Source organism: Poromitra crassiceps (assembly GCF_964638095.1).
Source record: "Poromitra crassiceps genome assembly, chromosome: 3".
Lineage (NCBI taxonomy): Eukaryota > Metazoa > Chordata > Actinopteri > Beryciformes > Melamphaidae > Poromitra > Poromitra crassiceps.
In genome coordinates, this window is record NC_139625.1 from 37,916,905 (window position 1) to 37,935,898 (window position 18,994).

General features: G+C 46.9%; 1 protein-coding gene across 1 annotated transcript in view; it reads left to right on the forward strand.

The window, feature by feature from the left end:
- Nucleotides 1-2,117: 2,117 nt before the first annotated feature.
- myt1lb (myelin transcription factor 1-like, b) overlaps nt 2,118-18,994 on the forward strand; it is a gene marked incomplete at both ends in the record, with an annotated part of 93,942 nt that continues 77,065 nt past the window's right edge. The window contains 3 exons of the mRNA XM_083632403.1: nt 2,118-2,163; nt 3,961-3,994; nt 15,687-15,749. Of these exons, the coding sequence (XP_083488529.1) occupies nt 2,118-2,163; nt 3,961-3,994; nt 15,687-15,749 (143 nt within the window). The remainder of the gene's footprint in view (nt 2,164-3,960; nt 3,995-15,686; nt 15,750-18,994) is intronic.

An 18,994-nucleotide genomic window follows, 5' to 3' on the forward strand; every position in this document is an offset into this window, starting at 1 on the left:
CAATGCTTTTGAAAATGTACACATTCACTGGGCAAAATAAGAAAAGGACTTCAGCTTAGGTTACTGTATGTAAAACATGCCATATTTTTATTTAACATTTTCTCTCAAACAAAACTGAAAGATTCATCCTAACACTCGTGCATCCCTACCCCCCCCCCCCCCCCTTCCCCATAATGAAGTGGATCACAGTGCAGCTGAGGTCAGATGTTGAAGCTGACCACCACTGCTCCTGCTGCAGATGGTTCCAGAAAAGCCCTGATAGAAGAAAAACGTGTTTCCATGTTGAGACCCATGAGAGAGACTCAGCAAGAGGGGACTAGCTCACCTTTTCCCACACGCCTGGTTCTGGATCACTCACACACACACACACACACACACACACACACACACACACACACACACACACACACACAGCACGGTATGCTCAATCTCTCTCTGTCTGAATGAGGTATGCCCGCCCAAGGGGAGAGCAGAGAGCTGGATTGATAAGTCGTTGCTTTCTTTTTTTCTTTTTTCCAAAGGAAGGATTTCCTCTCTATTGCCATGGAAACCACAGTTCCGCTTCATAGATATATATATATATATTTTAGGCTCTCTCTCACTTCCACACACACACACACACACACACGCACGCACACACACACACACACGCACGCACGCACGCGCACACACACACACACACACACACACACACACACACACACACACACACACACAGATACACAGACACACACGCAGACACACAGACACAGACACACACGCAGACACACACTCACACAGTCCTCCTCCCCCTTCCAAAATACTCCAGGTCGTTCCCTCTCCGCTGCACTAATAAGATTTACTAGGTATCCCCTTGCCTTTCATCATTTTATTTTTCTCCCGCTGAAACATTTATGGGCTTTCATAAAGAAACACACCATTAGGGCTGAGGGCTCTACAGTACAGTAAGTGTGGCGTTAATAAATCATGTTTCATAAAAAGAGACATCCAAACAGGGCCACGGACCCCGTCATAGTCCAAACTCGGCGAACATGAATATTTAGGGACATCTGGAAATAACATTCGCCAGACTCGCTCTGAACAATTTATGATGTGTTAGCGAGGGCTTAGACCTATCTTTAGTGGGATATGTAGGTCTGACATACACGAAACAGAGGCGGGAGGGAGGATAATGCTTACTCTTCCATAGAAGATCTGAGAGGCCAAAATATGGAGTATGAGATAGGATGAATGTGTTCAACACAGTAGATACAGGTAAGTGAAATGTCTACATCTGTGTATGACTGGGGTTGATATGAGTGGATGATGGTCATACATGTAGATTGTTGGGTGGGTGGATAGGCAGATAACTGATAAGAAATCAGTTATTTCACAATGTGTAAATGACAATATACTTCATTCAAAAATGATAATAAATGTCCATAATTTGAAAAAGGAGACATTTTACTGACATTTTTCATTTTCATTTCAATTTACATAATGACTGAAACATGTTGTTCTTGTCAATCATAAGACGTTTGTTTGCAAAATACTCAAATTTTTTAGGGTGGAATTATTTGTGTTTTTTAAATATTGAGTAATGAATTTCAGGTAAATTCTCAGTCGATTTATCAACTAATGTGAATCCTTGCAGAATATTCGTTTTTGCGTCATTTTTATAGATTTTCTTTGAATGTTTTTTCATTCGTTTTTTCCTGAAACATCTCTGACATCGAAACAATATTCAAGTATTGATTTGTGATTGAAGAGATCTCCAGTTGTCATTCTATATGATTGGACTGACTTGCAGCAGGACAATTGTATCAGAAAAGACATTTTATAAATCTGACTTACTTCTCTATGACTTAATATATTAATCCGCTCAAATGTTCTTTAGTTCGGAGATGGCCATCTTGAATATTGAGACACATAAAAGCATATGTACTGTATGCACTGAATGATGTGAGTTACTATACTGCTTCATTGGTATGTAAGTGTGAGGATTTTTGACATGCAAACATTACATGTGAATGACATGTTTCATAAGGAAGGAACATGGATACAAATTAGCGCTATTTATTGTGAGATGCCGTGTGTGTGTGTGCGTGTTTAACAGCTTGTCTGTGCCTCTTCTGCAGATGGAGGTGGATGCAGACGATAAGCGCCATCGCACACGCTCAAAAGGTATCTGCACGCACACACACACACACACACACACACACACACACACACACACACACACACACACATACACACACACACACACACACACACACACACACACACACACACAGAGCACCGTTGCCATCCAGGGTGACCTTCCCTCCGCCAACATAAACACACACACACACACACACACACACACACACACACACACACACACACACACACATACACAGACACACACACAAACACACAAATCCCAGACTGTCACACTTCAATTGCCTTCTCTCACTATTCTCTCTCTCGCGCACTCCCCCTCTCTCTGTCTCCCTCTCTCTGTCTCTTTTATATTTCTTTCAGAAAAAGAATGAGAAAGTCCACATTTGAACAGTTTAGTTCCAAAATGAAATATCCACCACTTGAAAAAATAAAAAGTGACATGTAATCTTACAAGATGATGCGTAGCACAAAATGAAAACAAATTATGGAACTTTTCAAAAGATATTATTAGATACCTTATACACTTAGTTGACAAAATGATCACACTCTTTTTGAATGGCTTTTATTAGTTTTCAGAGTTATGTTCCAAGAAGTATTAAAACGCAATAAACATCAACATACAGTATGTTCGCAAAACTTGGAAACAATCTCCAAACCCAACCCATACACCCAATACTGCAATCCTTTAATAAGAATGTGATGTCTGTGTGTGTGTGTGAGTGCGAGTGAGCAGAAATTGTGTTCGGCCACAGCTATGCCATTTTACGTCCGATCACGCTGAATCTTTCAGGAAGTGTAAAGAGAACCCCTGCGGGTGACCTAAAGTAGCCAGATTTTTTAATTAGGCAATTAGGACCGACTGAATGGGTAAAAATGGCTAATTCGTTGCCAAAATGACTTAAGACAGGCAGCACCATGGAGAGCTCCAGAGTGGAGGAGCCCACAGGTGCCCCAGAGTGGACGGGCCCACGGGTGATTGGAGTAATCAGCCAGGGAAGAGGACTATGAAAGCCCTCTGGGCAGCTGCATGTCAACTCTGCGAGCGAGGTCTGACTAAATGACCATTCATACCGGAACATTAAACCAGACTTGAATTCCAGACAGATCCCAAAAAATTGAGGGGGTCCATATTTTAATGAAGCTCGAGAGGGCCCTCTTGATCCATATTTTCATTTTCTCACACTTTAGAAAGTGTGTAACATCTTTGAGCCAACAAGGAACCAGGTGGCGGTCACTGGTTCTGCATGGTGAAGCCCCTCCCAAGCAGCGCTCTGAAGGCTTTGACCACTGTCTGGAGGCCAGAGAGAGAGCAAGTTGGATCAGGAGCCATCTCAACTTCCAACATGTCACTAAAGACTGAAAATGTGGATTCAATGAGATGAAAGTTGAATGATCCCTGTGGGCAAACTACACCCGCTAGCTGCTTCGACAGTAGCAAGCAACTGCTAACTAGCAGCTAGCAGCAGGCGTAGTTCAGCAACTCACACCAAAGCGATCTAGACTATATGGATAAATACCACTACAGCTAAGAGGATATATAACATTTTGGAACGGAACTCTTCTCTTTACTCATAATAAACACATGCTAATTTTACTGAGCTTAATTTTTTTGTTTTGCTAGTACCGGTATGTTATTTCATGGCAGTCCTACGCAGATCATAAGTCACAATGATAAACTATTCAGCAGATTGCTTTTTATGTGTTATTCAAAGAGCTCGTTTATTTAGCATGTGGAAGTCACAGTCCTGTTTTATAATCCTCTGCTCTCTCTCTCTCTCTCTCTCTCTCTCTCTCTCTCTCTCTCGCTCTCTCTCTCAGTGCCTGTGGATCCAGCATTAACAGAGCTCTTCAGGTCAGTGGGATTGAAAACGTCCACTTCATGTACACACGCAAGCACACGAGCGCACACACACACGCGTGCGCAAGCACACACACACACACACACACACACACACACACACACACACACACACACACAAACACACACTCTCTTATAATTGTAACACGTAGGTAGAAACCGTGGCTGTATCACCTGTCATGCTGTCACCTTGCACTGCTCTGACCAAGCAAAGCTGTTTTTCCAGCCTTTCCTCTGCTATCTGATCTCTGCCTTTACAACCAATCAGGAAACCCTAGTTTTCAATCTGTCTTTCTCTCCCCCTACCTCCTCTGTCTCTCTGTCTCTTTTTAGACATTAAAAATACTCATAGATAATAACCCCCACCACCACCACCACCACCACCACCACCCCCTCTCTCTATCTCCCTCTTTCTATAGAGAACTTCAATGTTACAAAAGATAATAGCAGTGAAACTGCAATAATAGCCACAACAATCTCTCTTCTTCCAGTTGATACAATTTCCCTGTATTAAATATTAATTAAGAGGGTTTTCTCCTCGTTTAATGTTCCGACTAGATGAGCTAAATAATTCTGTTTTTGTCTCATACTACTTGACGATATTTAGCATGATAGCCAATTATCAATTCATTAGCCATGCAAAACAATTATTTCTGTCTTCCCCCGCCTACAGCCTTAAAGCACTCGCTGGGTAAGTGGAGTGGGCGTAAAGATAGGCTGCAACTTTGTTTCGAATTTGAAGCTTTTCTTTGTCACTTTGTGAGAGTTTCTTTACTGGTATCTTTTTGTAAGAGCCTGTTTAAAAAAATCAAAGATATGAGCAAATAATTAAAATGCATGAAGGTGCATGTTAAGCAATAACAGTTATACAGGCTGGATATTTTAGTGTATGTTTCTTTCCAAAATGGATAACATTTGAAGAGCATATCAAGCAGAGGGGTGTGAGTGACAATTTGGGGGCGAAAATGAGTCGTACATATCAAGTGAAAGCTCTTGATGAGCTCTGTCTGTTGCCCTCAAGGGCCCATGGGAATTCTAAACCAATCCAAAGTTATTCATCAAAGACCATTTTTCATTTAGCCTTTATTTAAACAGGTACATCACATTGAGACCGAGGTCTCATTCTCAAGTGCGACCTGTTAAGTATATTGCAATCCACATGTTCATGAAGGTTTCATATAAAGATTGAATTTAATAAGCAAAGTCAGGACAAAGTCAAATATCACCTACTCCCCTCTGGTTCTCACCCCTCGATTTTGTTTGTTTGGGCTCATCTTGAGCGCAATTAAACAAAAACAAATGCAAGTTATCATGAAATATCCATTAGTACATACTGTAAAGAAGACGCAGACAATACATAATACACAGCTCAGCTCAACCAAAGACTTTTGAACCACCTGCCACTGTTTGTTGAAGATTCTCCTCAACATCAACCCAACAGCCTGTATTCAAAAATATTATTTTCTAAGAACAGACATGACCATGAAACAAGACAAGTGAGTAGGGGTCATGTTACAATGCCTCAACCCAGAACAAATGCAATGAAAAAAACGGTTTTGTATAGAGCTATCTCCCATTGGAATAGGTTGCCATACTTAATTAGTCAAGTACCAAGTAAAGATAGCTTTAAAAATAAACTAAAGAGCTTATTCTTGGGTACAGGCCCGCAAAAAACATAGATATAACTTTGACATATATAGAGATGTAGCAGAGATAGAGAGTTCTATGTGGTTTATTGAAACATTATTTGTTTCGGGGGGCGGGGGGGGTTAATGTATGCATATATGTGAAAGCATGTGTATACTTTTATGTTCTTAAGTTGGACCCCAGAGGCCTATACCATGAAGCAAAATTAGTGGCTTAGCGAGGTAACTTCAAGTTTAACCCTAGGTTTGCTGTACCACGACGCTAGTTAACTTCTTACCGAGATAGATCACCATAGCAACTTATGCTCTACGGCTAGGTTATTAAGTTCAGAGGATAAGATCAAAACCCATGAAAGACCCACCTACTTACCAATCAGCTCTCTGGGAACAGCGAGTCGCCATTCATATGGTCCCCATATGAAAAATACATTGCATTCAAATGAAAAAGAAAAAGAAAAAAGAAAGAAAAAAACATATGGCTCCTGTTGAATTAATCGAGGACTGAAGCCTTGCACTTGTTGCAGGCTACATTTAAATTAAGCCCTACTTACCACTTTGGAATATGTTTTTATATATTAATGTTTGTGCTCTCAAGTAGGCTAGATACGTTTGACCCCGCCGATTGATTGCAGCTGAATGGTGAGTGGAGAAATATCACTAAACCGGCATAAAAAGGTTACATAAACGTCTCCAAAGCGCACAGTGCCGTCTGCGCAACGGAGCTGAGGCTGACGTTGGGTTGGACATGGTCATACATACCAGAATAGCCTAGTACATCTAAGCAATTTAATATGGGATCGCCTGCACACAGATTATTCATATCTAGGCTACTCCTGCATTTTGCAGCTGCAACTGTGTTGCTTTTGGCCTGTATGATGTGATTGAGCTTCATATTATTTCCAGCATAGTCCGTGTATGAAATATGGAGATCTGCTGCCAATAGCCTATATGTGACACCAAAATAGGCTATTTTTATAAATGAAATCTATGCCCGCACGTACCGTTTCGATTCAGTTCAGCAGCCTTTTTTAATTTTATTATCATTATTTTTTATTGATAGCCTATAGGAATTATTCCATCAGTGCGACCAAACACATCATGAGATCATTATTATTCATTGAGCCTAAATGGTCTAAATCCACCTACGGATTTTGGAAATTTAGACTGAGATACAGTAGATTACACATTACTTCCACTTGCAAAAAAGACGCTATCGAATGCTCTTACCTTTTATTACTATAAAAGTGTCCTTTCCAACCATTCATTAGACCGTTGACAGGATGCAGACTGGACCCTTGGAAAATCCGGGGCGATCCTGACGGTCTCATGGTCTCCAATCCAATAGCTGGGGTAGAGGCGGGCACGAGCCCTCACGCCTGGAATTGGACCGGGAAAACCCCACTCTTACCTGCATTCGGCCACGGACAGACGTGTGTTGTTATTGTTGCTCCAGATTAGCATTAGTTGCCTTGCCCACTTGCACTTTCACTTCAACTGCTCCCCGTATCTCGGCGTAGCGGACGGGAACCTCGGTCGTTGATTCTCCGGTCTGGAGGTTACCTTCGCCTGGGCGGTGAAAGTTGGAGGCGACAAAGCTAAGTGCTTTTTTCACGTGTCGGCGGCTTGAACAAGCCAGTCCGAGTGTCGTTGTATGCTTGCTAATTGAATTGCTCTGTCTAAGCTAACCTCACGTAGAGATTTAACTCTCCGCTGCTAGCGTCACGTGTTTCGTAGCTTCGTCTTGTTATTGTGTTGGTTACAGGTATTAGTCGGCACCATCGCCGACTAGCTTGCTAGAGTTAAGACCCGCTAATTAAATAGCCTGCCGCCTACGCGCGCTCGGTCTGCCACGTTCAGTGGACCGTGGGTGCTGCGAACGCTGGAGAAGGGCTACGCGCTGCAGTTTGCGGCCCCCCCGCCTGCTTTCACGGGCATCCCTGTCTCAGACCTGGTGGATGCGGACTCCATGGCTGTCCTTGGCGAGGAAGTCTCCTCGCTTCTGGCAAAGGGCGCGATACGGCCCGTGCAGGACGAGGACAGGCAGTCCGGTTTCTACCACAGGTACTTCCTGGTGCCCAAGAAGGACAGGTCCCTACGGCCCATCCTTGACCTCAGGCGGCTAAACCCCCTGCTCAGGAAGCTTCCCTTCCGCATGTTGACGCTCCCCACGCTGTTCAGAGCGATCAGACCCGGGGACTTCTTCACATCAGTCGACCTAAAGGACGCCTTCTTCCATGTTTCCATCGTGGAAAGGCACAGGAGGTACCTCCGGTTCTCCTTTCAGGGAGTGTCCTACGAGTACTGCGTACTCCCCTTCGGCCTGTCTCTAAGTCCCAGGACTTTCACCGTCTGCGTCAACACAGCGCTGGCTCCCCTCCGAGAGATGGGGATCTGCGTTTACGTCTACCTCAACGACGCCCTGATAGCGGCGAGCTCGAGCGTGACGGTGTCCGCACACACCGAGGTGCTGACTTCCCGCTTCCAGGCCTTGGGGTTCCTTATAAACTGGCGCAAGAGCGCCCTTGTGCCTCGACAGGTCACGACCTTCCTGGGTCTGGAGCTAGACTCCCTTTCAATGCACGCCCGCCTCTCTCCGGAGAGGCTGGACAACCTTCGGAGGACAGCGGAGACTCGGCGTCGCGCACGCACGATCTCCGTTCACCAGTGCTCCGTGCTACTGGGCCTTATGGCCGCGGCGACCGCGGCAATTCCTCTGGGGCTGCTGCACATGCGCCCCTTCCAGAGGTGGTTCCTGGGTCATCGCTTGGACCCAGCGATAGATCGGTCCCGCATCCTTACGCTGTCGGACCGCGCTCGCCAAGCCTTGGAAGTGTGGACGGACCACTGTTGGCTCTCAGAGGGCGCCAGACTGGGTCCGGTCCCACTCAGGCGAGTGATTCGGACCGACGCCTCCCTTTGGGGCTGGGGCGCGGTCTTCGAAGGCCAGGCTGCAAACGGGCGATGGCAAGCCCAACAGCTTCGCCACATAAACGTACTAGAGCTGGAGGCAGTTCGCCTGGCTCTCTGGCACTTCCGACATCAGATCATGTGCCACCATGTACTGATACGGTCAGACAACACCGCAACAGTGGCGTACATCAACCGCCAGGGCGGTGTCCGGTCGCTGGCTCTGAACCAGCTGGCTACGGTCATCCACGAGTGGGCCCGTCTCCACCTGCTGTCCCTGTCGGCAGCATACATTCGGGGCCACCTCAACCTGGGCGCGGACCTGCTATCGCGGGGCAACCAAGTTCAAGTAGTTCAAGTAGTTTATTGTCATATGTATAATACAATGTATAATACAATGAAATTATTTATGCTCTGAGCACCCTCAGCTTTACATACACAAGGACATGGTCGCAAAGACCGACAGAAAAAGGGTGTAGACCTACATAACTATGTAAGCTACACGTGATACAGACATGTCTGTACACAGTACGTGTAGACATAACACAAACCACGATACAGTACAATACAATAATGGTGCACAACAAAGTGACAGTGCGTTGCAGTGTGTGTGAGTCAACTGTTCAGCAGCCTGACTGCCTGAGGGAAAAAGCTGTTACTGAGACGGGTGGTGTGTGATTTGATGCTCCGGTAGCGTTTTTTGGAAGGGAGGAGTGAGAACAGGGTATGAGCGGGGTGGCTGGTGTCTTTGATAATGTTTTTGGCTTTCATTTTACAGTGAGTGGTGAAGATGTTATGGAGGTTTGGTAGTTCTGTGCCAATGATTTTAGCTGCTGTCTTCACAGTCCTCTGCAGCAGTCTGCAGTCCTGGGCGGTCAGGTTGCCGTACCACACTGTGATACACCCTGTCAGAACACTTTCTATGGTACAGCGATAGAAATTCACAACTCAGCTTCACAACCCATGCAACTCAGAATGGGTTCTCCACCCACAGGTGGTGGAGCAGATCTGGGCCAAGTTCGGTCGAGCCAGCGTCGATCTCTTCGCCTCGCGGCTCGCACACCATTGCCGGACGCGGATGATCCACCGTTGGGCCACGACACGCTGGCGCACGTCTGGCCAAGGGCGGCCCTCTATGCGTTCCCCCCAATCACACTGATTCCCCAGGTGCTGGCCAGGGTGAGACAGCAAGGGCTACAGCTCTTTCTGGTAGCCCCGCACTGGCCGTCGCAGGTCTGGTTTGCGGATCTGATCACTCTGACGAGAGGTCCTCCGTGGCTGCTGCCGCGTCGGAAGGACCTGCTGTCGCAGGCGGGCGGAGAGATACTCCACCCATCCCCACACAAGTGGAAGCTGGCCGCTTGGTCCCTGAACGGGAACGGTTGCTAGCCCAGGGCCTGCCTGCGAACGTGGTGCAGACGATACAGAGTGCTAGAGCCACCTCAACTCGCACTCAGTACACCTACAAGTGGCTGTCCTTCTCGCGCTGGTGCGCAGAAAGGAACCTGGACCCGGTGACCTGCGACGTTCGGCCCATTCTCTGCTTCCTCCAGGGTCTGTACGAAGCGGGCCAGTCGCCGCAGTCCCTTAAGGTATACATGGCCGCCATCTCGGCCTGCCACATGGACATCGAGGGCAAGACAGTGGGAGGCCTGTCTTTGGTCTCTCGTTTCATGACGGGTGTGCGCAAGCTTCGCCCCCAGACGAGGAACATCTTCCCCAAGTGGGACTTGGTCACGGTCTTGGATGGCCTCTCGAGGCCTCCGTTTGAACCACTCGACGCTGCCGACCTGAAACACCTCTCGCTGAAGATGGCATTGCTTCTCGCTTTGTCTTCCGGCAAGAGAGTGGGAGACTTGATTGCCCTGTCAGTGCAACAGTCGTGCATGGTGTTCTCTAATGATGGGCGCAGGGCCACGCTCCGCCCGAACCCTGCTTATCAGCCTAAGTGTATTGGAGCTGGCTTCAGGTCCATGACCATAGACCTGGTCGCGTTTGAGCCTCCCGCCTCTTCTTCGGCAGAAGAGAGGAGACTTCGGTCGCTCTGCCCCGTGCAGGCGCTCCGTGCCTATGTGGCCAGGACGCGTACTTTGCGTATGTCTAACCAGCTTCTGGTGTGCCATGGGGCTAGGGCTTTGGGCAAGCCGTTGTCCAAACAGCATCTATCGCACTGGATAGTGGAGGCCATTAACTTGGCCTATTCTGCCGCTGGAAAGGTTCCACCGGAAGGAATTAAAGCCCACTCTACTCAGGGCGTGGCTTCTTCCTGGGCGCTGTTGCGCGGTGTGATGGTGGAAGATATGTGCGCAGCCGCGTCATGGTCGACTCACCATACCTTTGTGAGGTTTTATAGTCTGGATGTGGGAGGCGCGACGTTCGCTCATGCGGTTCTGTCTGCCGCCGCGGACTAGTTGCCTCGCTGACTGCTCCCCAATCCTTACCGGGTTCCCATGCGCTATGCCGTGACGGCCCATTTTTCGATCGAGAGTCGCAAGGTCGGGCACTGAGGTGCTCCTTTGCAGCAAGGTCGGTTGTAAGGTGGCAATAGGTGGGAGCCGAGCTTCAACGAAATAAAACTAAGGGGTTGTCCTACAACCCAGGTTTTATGAGTGAAGCGAGGCTCCCACCTCAGGTGCCTTGCTGCCAGTCTGTCTGGTTGTGCCCGAATGCCGGGTGAGTGGGGTTTTCCCGGTCCAATTCCAGGCGTGAGGGCTCGTGCCCGCCTCTACCCCAGCTATTGGATCGGAGACCATGAGACCGTCAGGATCGCCCCGGATTCTCCAAGGGTCCAGTCTGCATCCTGTCAACGGTCTAATGAATGGTTGCAAAGGACACTTTTATAGTAATAAAAGGTAAGAGCATTCGATAGCATGTACCACGCAGAGATGGCAATAGGTGGGAGCCTCGCTTTACTCATAAAACCTGGGTTGTAGGACAACCCCTTAGTTTTATTGAGTTTATTGAGAGGGTGAATTGAGCTGCTGTAGGATACGTGGTGGCAGAAACCGCTCTTCAAAGAAATGACTGATGTGAATAAAAGCGGTAACTTTAGACAGTCTTTCGGGAACAGACTAATAATATCCAATGCGGATTTTGATTTTGACATACAGTAAATCTTCATGATTTGCGCTTTAAATGAATGAGGAAATAGATGTGTCTGGCACTGTAAAAGCTGGAGCAGTCCATATTGGATTGTGATTGGCTAGTTGTTAAAAACCACGCCTCTTTTGCGTGCACGAGCTCCCGTGCACGAGCATTTTCATGTGCACCCGCTCTCAACTTGATTAGAAAAACCTGGATCCACTTAACGATCTGGTTAAGCCAAACCAGATCAAGGGACAGATCCTGGATCTGCTTATCCTACATTCATGGTATGGGCCCCAGGAAGAGTAGATGTTAACAACTAATGGGCACTGCACGAAAAACCTACTTTCCGGGACTTTGAACAACTGCAAACAGATCCATTTTGCAGGCAGACCCGTAGCCAGGATTTGAGAAATACAGAGGAAATTTTAGCACGGCGTGGGGGGCCCAGGGGGGGCTCAATTAAATACAATGGCCCATCTACACAAACATCACTTACAGGGAAGTTACTTACCCATTCACTTCAATAGAACTGTCCCCAAAGTCTAGCCCCAATCTAGCCCCTATGCAAAATTTTAACGTTGTGGTGAGTTATGTCTCTTCCTTCTATAGCACACAGAGAGGAAGCAAACGGTTGCATTTCTGATCAACTGTCATATATCATGTTATTTATGAGGGCTTTAAAACATCAATGACAGATGAATAGATCTGGGGGCCGGGGCTATTTTTCTTAAAAAAAAAGAAAAAAAAAAAAGAAATTGTGTGTGGAAAATACCGAGGTCATGACTTCGGTGTCCTCAATGGTAGCTACGGGCCTGTTTGCAGGTCTTTGTGACACTTTGTGGCAAAGAGCGGGAAAGTACCACATAGTGTCCGCATATTGAGTCTGTATGCGGTCATTTACTTGCCCGGAAAGCAGGTTTTTCATGCAGTGGGGGATCCAAATAAATAAACAAATGAACCAAAATTGACCCTACAGGTATCTAGTCAGTCATTTTAGCAGCTACTGTATGTTTGGCTTATTGACGTACATGTGTTACAGACTGTGCAACATGGTCTATTGATAGGATAAGGTGTGTAGCCTAAAGGATCTAGCTGGAGTGCATTAATGTGAGCCACCCAGTCCGGTGGTCCTCACAGCTCAAACAGAGCCCACCTAAGCTTCACAATCATCTGTTTCCTGCTAATCCCCCCCCCCTACTTTTTTTTTTACTATTCTATCTACCAATCCCGCCATTATGACCACAATACAAACCTTTACTGGATGTAATGTCAAACCTGTTTGGAAATTGGAGGTTGGATGTTTCAAAGTGTCCTCTACTTGCCTTTGCAATTTGTTTCCACCCTAGGATGTGTGTGAATTTCATGTTGTCCTTGGCTGTGCGTTAGGAGGTGGTTGCAGCTAAGATAAGGGTTCCTGCCCACCTATATATCAATACATAATATTCCACCTGGAAGATTACTGGGTAGCCCTTAGCTGATAGTACAAGGTGCTCTCTCTCTCTCTCTCTCTCTCTCTCTCTCTCTCTCTCTCTCTCTCTCTCTCTCTCTCTCTCTGTCTCTATCTCTCTCCCCACATTCCCTCATCCCTTGCCACTTTCACTCTTTCTCCACCATTTTCCATCATTCTCTCCTCCCTCCCACTGTTTTCCTCTCTCTCTTTCTCTCTCTCTGCTGCCTGCAGATAGTAATTAATCAGGCGATCGAAGTGCAGCCTATCTCTAGGCTGAGGCGTCTATAATGTCGATAATGCTGCTCGATGGCCTCTCTCCCCCGAGAGCTGATAGTCTTCAGGACGAACACGCTTGACTTTGCATGGCACAGCCTGGCCTGGGTCAGATAGGCTGTTGCTGCTGTGTGTGTGTGTGTGTGTGTGTGTGTGTGTGTGTGTGTGTGTGTGTGTGTGTGTGTGTGTGTGTGTGTGTGTGTGTGTGTGTGTGTGTGTGTGTGTGTGTGTGTGTGTGTGTGTGTGTGTGTGTGTGTGTGTGTGTGTGTGTGCATGGAAGCCTGCACACACATGCCCTGTGCACACATACTGTACGCACACACAAACAAATGGGTGGAAAATTACATTTAATATTAGTCAGGTTAGAGTGAGAGAAACTTGCTATATTTTAATTATAGCAAGTTTCTTGAAGGTGCAGGACTGACTGAGGGCGTTGAATATTAGCAACACAACTGTGTTTTAGTGTACACAATACATACAGTACACAGCACATGGTGTGATATAACTGGCCCTTGTGCTTTTTTTGGAGAGCATCTGTGTCCTCACAAGGAAAACAACATTGGTCAATTTTCAAGTAGGGCTGGGCAATATAATCGATACGGCAATATATCGCGATATTTTATTTCCCGATACTATATCGATACTTGGACGCCAAGTATCGCGATATAAAAAAAAAAAAAAAAATTGCAGGCCATGCCATGCCAGGCCTCTGCATCTGGTGATTCCCACCCCTAATCGATACTGTATCGATATTTCCCATATCGATGCATTCAGTAACACTCAACACTCAGTAGTTTTGACTAAATTTGTCCACTAACTTATCAGTATAAAGTGATGTACATATTATTACACTAATAATAATTAATTTTGAGTAAATTCTGTAGAATATCGCAATATATCGCAATATGTATCGCAATATGTATCGCATCGCAATATATCGTGATACAATCGTATCGTGACCCAAGTATTGTGATACGTATCGTATCGTGAGATCCTTGCCAATACCCAGCCCTATTTTCAAGGGGGTTAAAATGACCCATGTTTACGAATGCGGCCTCTTGCGGTCGTGGGAGTACCGTAAGTGCATGCGTGCAACGCCAGAGCTGTAACAAGGAATTAGCGGTGACCTCTAGAGGTCTTTAATGTAAGGACAGTCCGATATTTAAATAGTTTACCAACAAGTAAGGGTGAAGGGGTGGGATTGGCGGACTTGTAACTTCCTCGTCTTTCAAGCGAGAGAGGCGGGGTCATGTCCTGACGTGGTCCGTTTTTAACCCGTAACACAAAAACTATATATACTATAACTATAACTATAAACTTAACCAAGTTGTTTAACCTTAACCAAGCTGTTTTTCAAATTAATCAACATGACTTGTTTCAAATTCACCGTGTCCCACACAAGGCATATCACATGCACTCATATTCAACTCATATTCAACTCAACGCAACGCCCCATCCCTGGACACCTTCAAGAAAACCCTCAAAACTCCCCTGTTTAACAAAGCCTTTGGCCTATAGTCTCCTCTCTTCTCTCTGTTCTGTTTTTATTTGTTTGTCATTATGTGTCACTTACTGTAAAGCGTTCATGGGTTCCTTGAAAGGCGCTATATAAATCCAAGTTATTATTATTATTATATTCGTTTTGGTAGTTATTGGAAATTGGCTCATTTCAATGTTTCAGTATGAGGACACACCATCTCTTGATCAGAACTATACCCATCTACTCTACCCTGTGCTAAACTTAATATACACCAAATTCACCACATTACCCAATGATGTCTAAACTTGTATTTGGTCTCAACAACAATAGGCTAATGGGACGACCCATGGCATGCTGCTGGCTTGAAACCCGCTCGGCAGCTCGGAAACTGACCTGTCCAAACACAGTCAGGGCTGCAGCCCGCTCTGCAGCTGGGAAACCGACCTGTCCGAACACAGTCAGGGCTGCAGCCCGCTCTGCAGCTGGGAAACCGACCTGTCCGAACACAGTCAGGACTGCAGCCCGCTCTGCAGCTGGGAAACCGACATGTCCGAACACAGTCAGGACTGCAGCCCGCTCTGCAGTTCAGAAACCGACCTGTCCGAACACAGTCAGGGCTGCAGGAAGGCTGACTGAAGAAAGCTATATGAGCGAGTGTGTTTCTGTGACTTTCACTGACACTCTGCTGCCGGTGCTTACAGATAGAAAATGACACGGCGCCGCACAGTGCAGGAGACAGGAGACAGGCAGAGCGCGCAGACATAATTCAGCAGGGCAGGCTCGAGCGGGGGGGGGCGGGGTTGAGAGTGTTTGCGCTCAGTGTGTGTCCATGTGTCATTGCAGCTGCCCCACGTCTGGCTGCGATGGGAGCGGGCACAGCAGCGGCAAATATGCAAGACATCGAAGGTAAAGGCACCCTTTCCCATTCTCGGCTCCCAATTACATGGTTGAATTTCCTTTATGAAAGAAAAGAAAAAATAAGGATAGCTTTTATAGAGACCCCATCTCAATAAACCTCATCATCGTTTTCATTTGGGGGGGCTTGACAGACAGCTCACAGCACAAACAGTGCCTCCAAATCTCTTTTGTCGTTTGCATATTTACAGTCTCATATGCTAATCATGTTTATTGGGGTGTATAAGCACTGTGCATGAGCTCAAACGGAAGGATTGCTTTCTGCCAGAGACTGTATGGGAGAGGCACTGGGCTGGAAATTGCCCCCCAACCCCCCATTTCTGGAAATAAATGGTTCCTCCTGCAGTAATCCAATTTGAAAAGACAAAAAGAGCTGTCTTATGTAACTAGGGCATCACGGGCTTTTGCTAATTACGGTGTTAATTCGTAGGGAAGAATTCCCCTGATTTTAAACAATGGCCGAGATTTGTGAAGATATTGTGTGTGTTTGCACAGTTGGGTATCTGTGAACATTATGTGTTGGATTTCACAAAACAGCAATGAATTGATTAATATGAAGGCTGATGGATGTCTTACTTGCAGGAATAAGGAATTTGCACAATTGTTTCCCTGAATTGCAAAATGTATTTTTTTCTGATGTATTACTCCCATTTTCTCCCCAATTGTACTTTGCCAATTCCCCCTGATGTCCCGGTCGTTGCTCCACCCCCTCTGCCGATCTAGGGAGAGCTGTACACTAGCACATGCTTCATCCAACACATGTGCAGTTGCCAGCCTATTCTTTTCACCTGACAGTGAGGAGTTTCACCGGCAGGACATAGTGCGCTATTCCCCCAGTTCCACCCCAAACAGGTGCCTCGACTGTTCAGAGGAGGCACTAGTGCAGCGACCAGGACACATGACACATAATCAGGCTTCCCACCCGCAGACACGGCCAATTGTGCCTGTATGGACGCCCGACCAAGCCGGAGGTAACATCGGGGGTCGTGTTGGTAGACAGGGAATCTACCGCTGCACTACCCGGACGCCCTGAACTGGAAAATTTCAAAGAAATTGACATGCATTATAAAAGCTATCAATATGTAAGGATGTTTTCAAGGTGGACCTCTCAGTGCCCACTCACGGCCTCACAGAAGTGAACCACTCGGCCACTTGTTTGCATGAATCAGGGCAACCCAAGGAAACAAAATCCAGAGTTGCACCGTTTCACTGCAAACAGGCAGTCTCTGCAGTCAGTCGTTGTATGCTTTTGGGTGGAGGTGCTCAGAACAGTTAAGTAAGGCGGATAACCACTAAAGCCCCTCGTTTTCTCCCTCTGCCGGCTGGCCAGATGAGAGAGGCATACAGTCCTGGCCCCGGCTGGCCAGATGAGAGAGGCGTACAGTCCTGGCCCTGGCTGGCCAGATGATAGGTGTACAGTCCTGGCCCTGGCTGGCCAGATGATGGGTGTATAGTCGTCGCCCTGGCTGGCCAGATGATAGGTGTACAGTCCTGGCCCTGGCTGGCCAGATGATGGGTGTATAGTCCTGGCCCTGGCTGGCCAGATGATGGGTGTATAGTCCTGGCCCCAGCTGGCCAGATGATAGGTGTACAGTCCTGGCCCCAGCTGGCCAGATGATAGGTGTATAGTCATCGCCCTGGCTGGCCAGATGATAGGTGTACAGTCCTGGCCCTGGCTGGCCAGATGATAGGTGTACAGTCCTGGCCCCAGCTGGCCAGATGATAGGTGTATAGTCCTGGCCCTGGCTGGCCAGATGATAGGTGTATAGTCATCGCCCTGGCTGGCCAGATGATAGGTGTATAGTCATCGCCCTGGCTGGCCAGATGATAGGTGTATAGTCATCGCCCTGGCTGGCCAGATGATAGGTGTACAGTCCTGGCCCTGGCTGGCCAGATGATAGGTGTACAGTCCTGGCCCTGGCTGGCCAGATGATAGGTGTATAGTCATCGCCCTGGCTGGCCAGATGATAGGTGTACAGTCCTGGCCCTGGCTGGCCAGATGATGGGTGTATAGTCGTCGCCCTGGCTGGCCAGATGATAGGTGTACAGTCGTCGCCCTGGCTGGCCAGATGATGGGTGTACAGTCCTGGCCCCGGCTGGCCAGATGAGAGAGGCATGCAGTCCTGGCCGTGTTGAGAATGGTTCACTCATTCACTATTCCCTAGTGTTTATCATATTCATAGTGAACTATAGATGGTTTTCAACAGCTGCAACCCCACAGCACTTCCTTTTTCTCAGCTTCTTCTGTGTTTTATGGCAGTTGGCATCCTTAAATGTTGCATTACCACCACCTACTGAATTGTATCATCTTCACAGTGCTAACTATTTACAGTGTCCACTTTCTCAGCTGTTCATGGGGAAACACTGACATACTTCTATTTACATTTTTATTTTAGCTATATAAATGTTTAAATGTAAATATAGGTCTATAGCTGTGTTCACACCGAGATATTTATTTTTCTCTCTGTCGCTCGATTCAAGCCTTTGGAATCGCTCTGTCGCTCTGTTTAAATCGCTCGTCAACAGGCACAAGAATTGACGGACATCTGGGGGCTATAACATTACGCAATGTCATGATATTTGTCCACTACGAGCCACCGTTGTTGTTTACAAGCTAAGCCTATCAGCATGCTCCTAACGCGAGCTATATACCGGTAGTACAGACTTCACTTCATGTCAGCTGTCAGCCTGTCAATCAGCTGTCAATGCGGTTTGTTGCCACACAATAAACCAGCGGTTTGTTCCAAGCCAGTGTGATCCTTGACTCACTCTCACACGGCAGCCAATCAGTGTTGAACAGCGAGCGACTGATGCCAGCGTAATTTCGCTCGAGTTGGGATATTCCATCTTGGGTGATTTTTCTCCCGGGCGAATATACGCTCAATCGCTCGTTTGCATTGACTTTGTATGTAAACTCGATGCCAGCGAAAAACTTTAATAGGTCGGTGTGAACGCAGCTTATGCGTGCAATAACGTACTGATAGCTTATTATTTTATTAGCCTCTCAGGCTAGCTCCATACCAGACAACAACGCTTCCTACTACTGTACCTAGCATGTGCACGTCTTTCCGACAGGGGTGGTTGTTATGGCAACTATCAACAACAACAACAACAACAACTACTAACTACCAGAGCAATTTAGAGAGAGAGTGGTGTCAGCGGAGGACCAAAATGCGTGACTCATTAGCCAATGAACAACCAGGAAGGGGTCTTGCGCTACTCTTTAAATCTGCCTA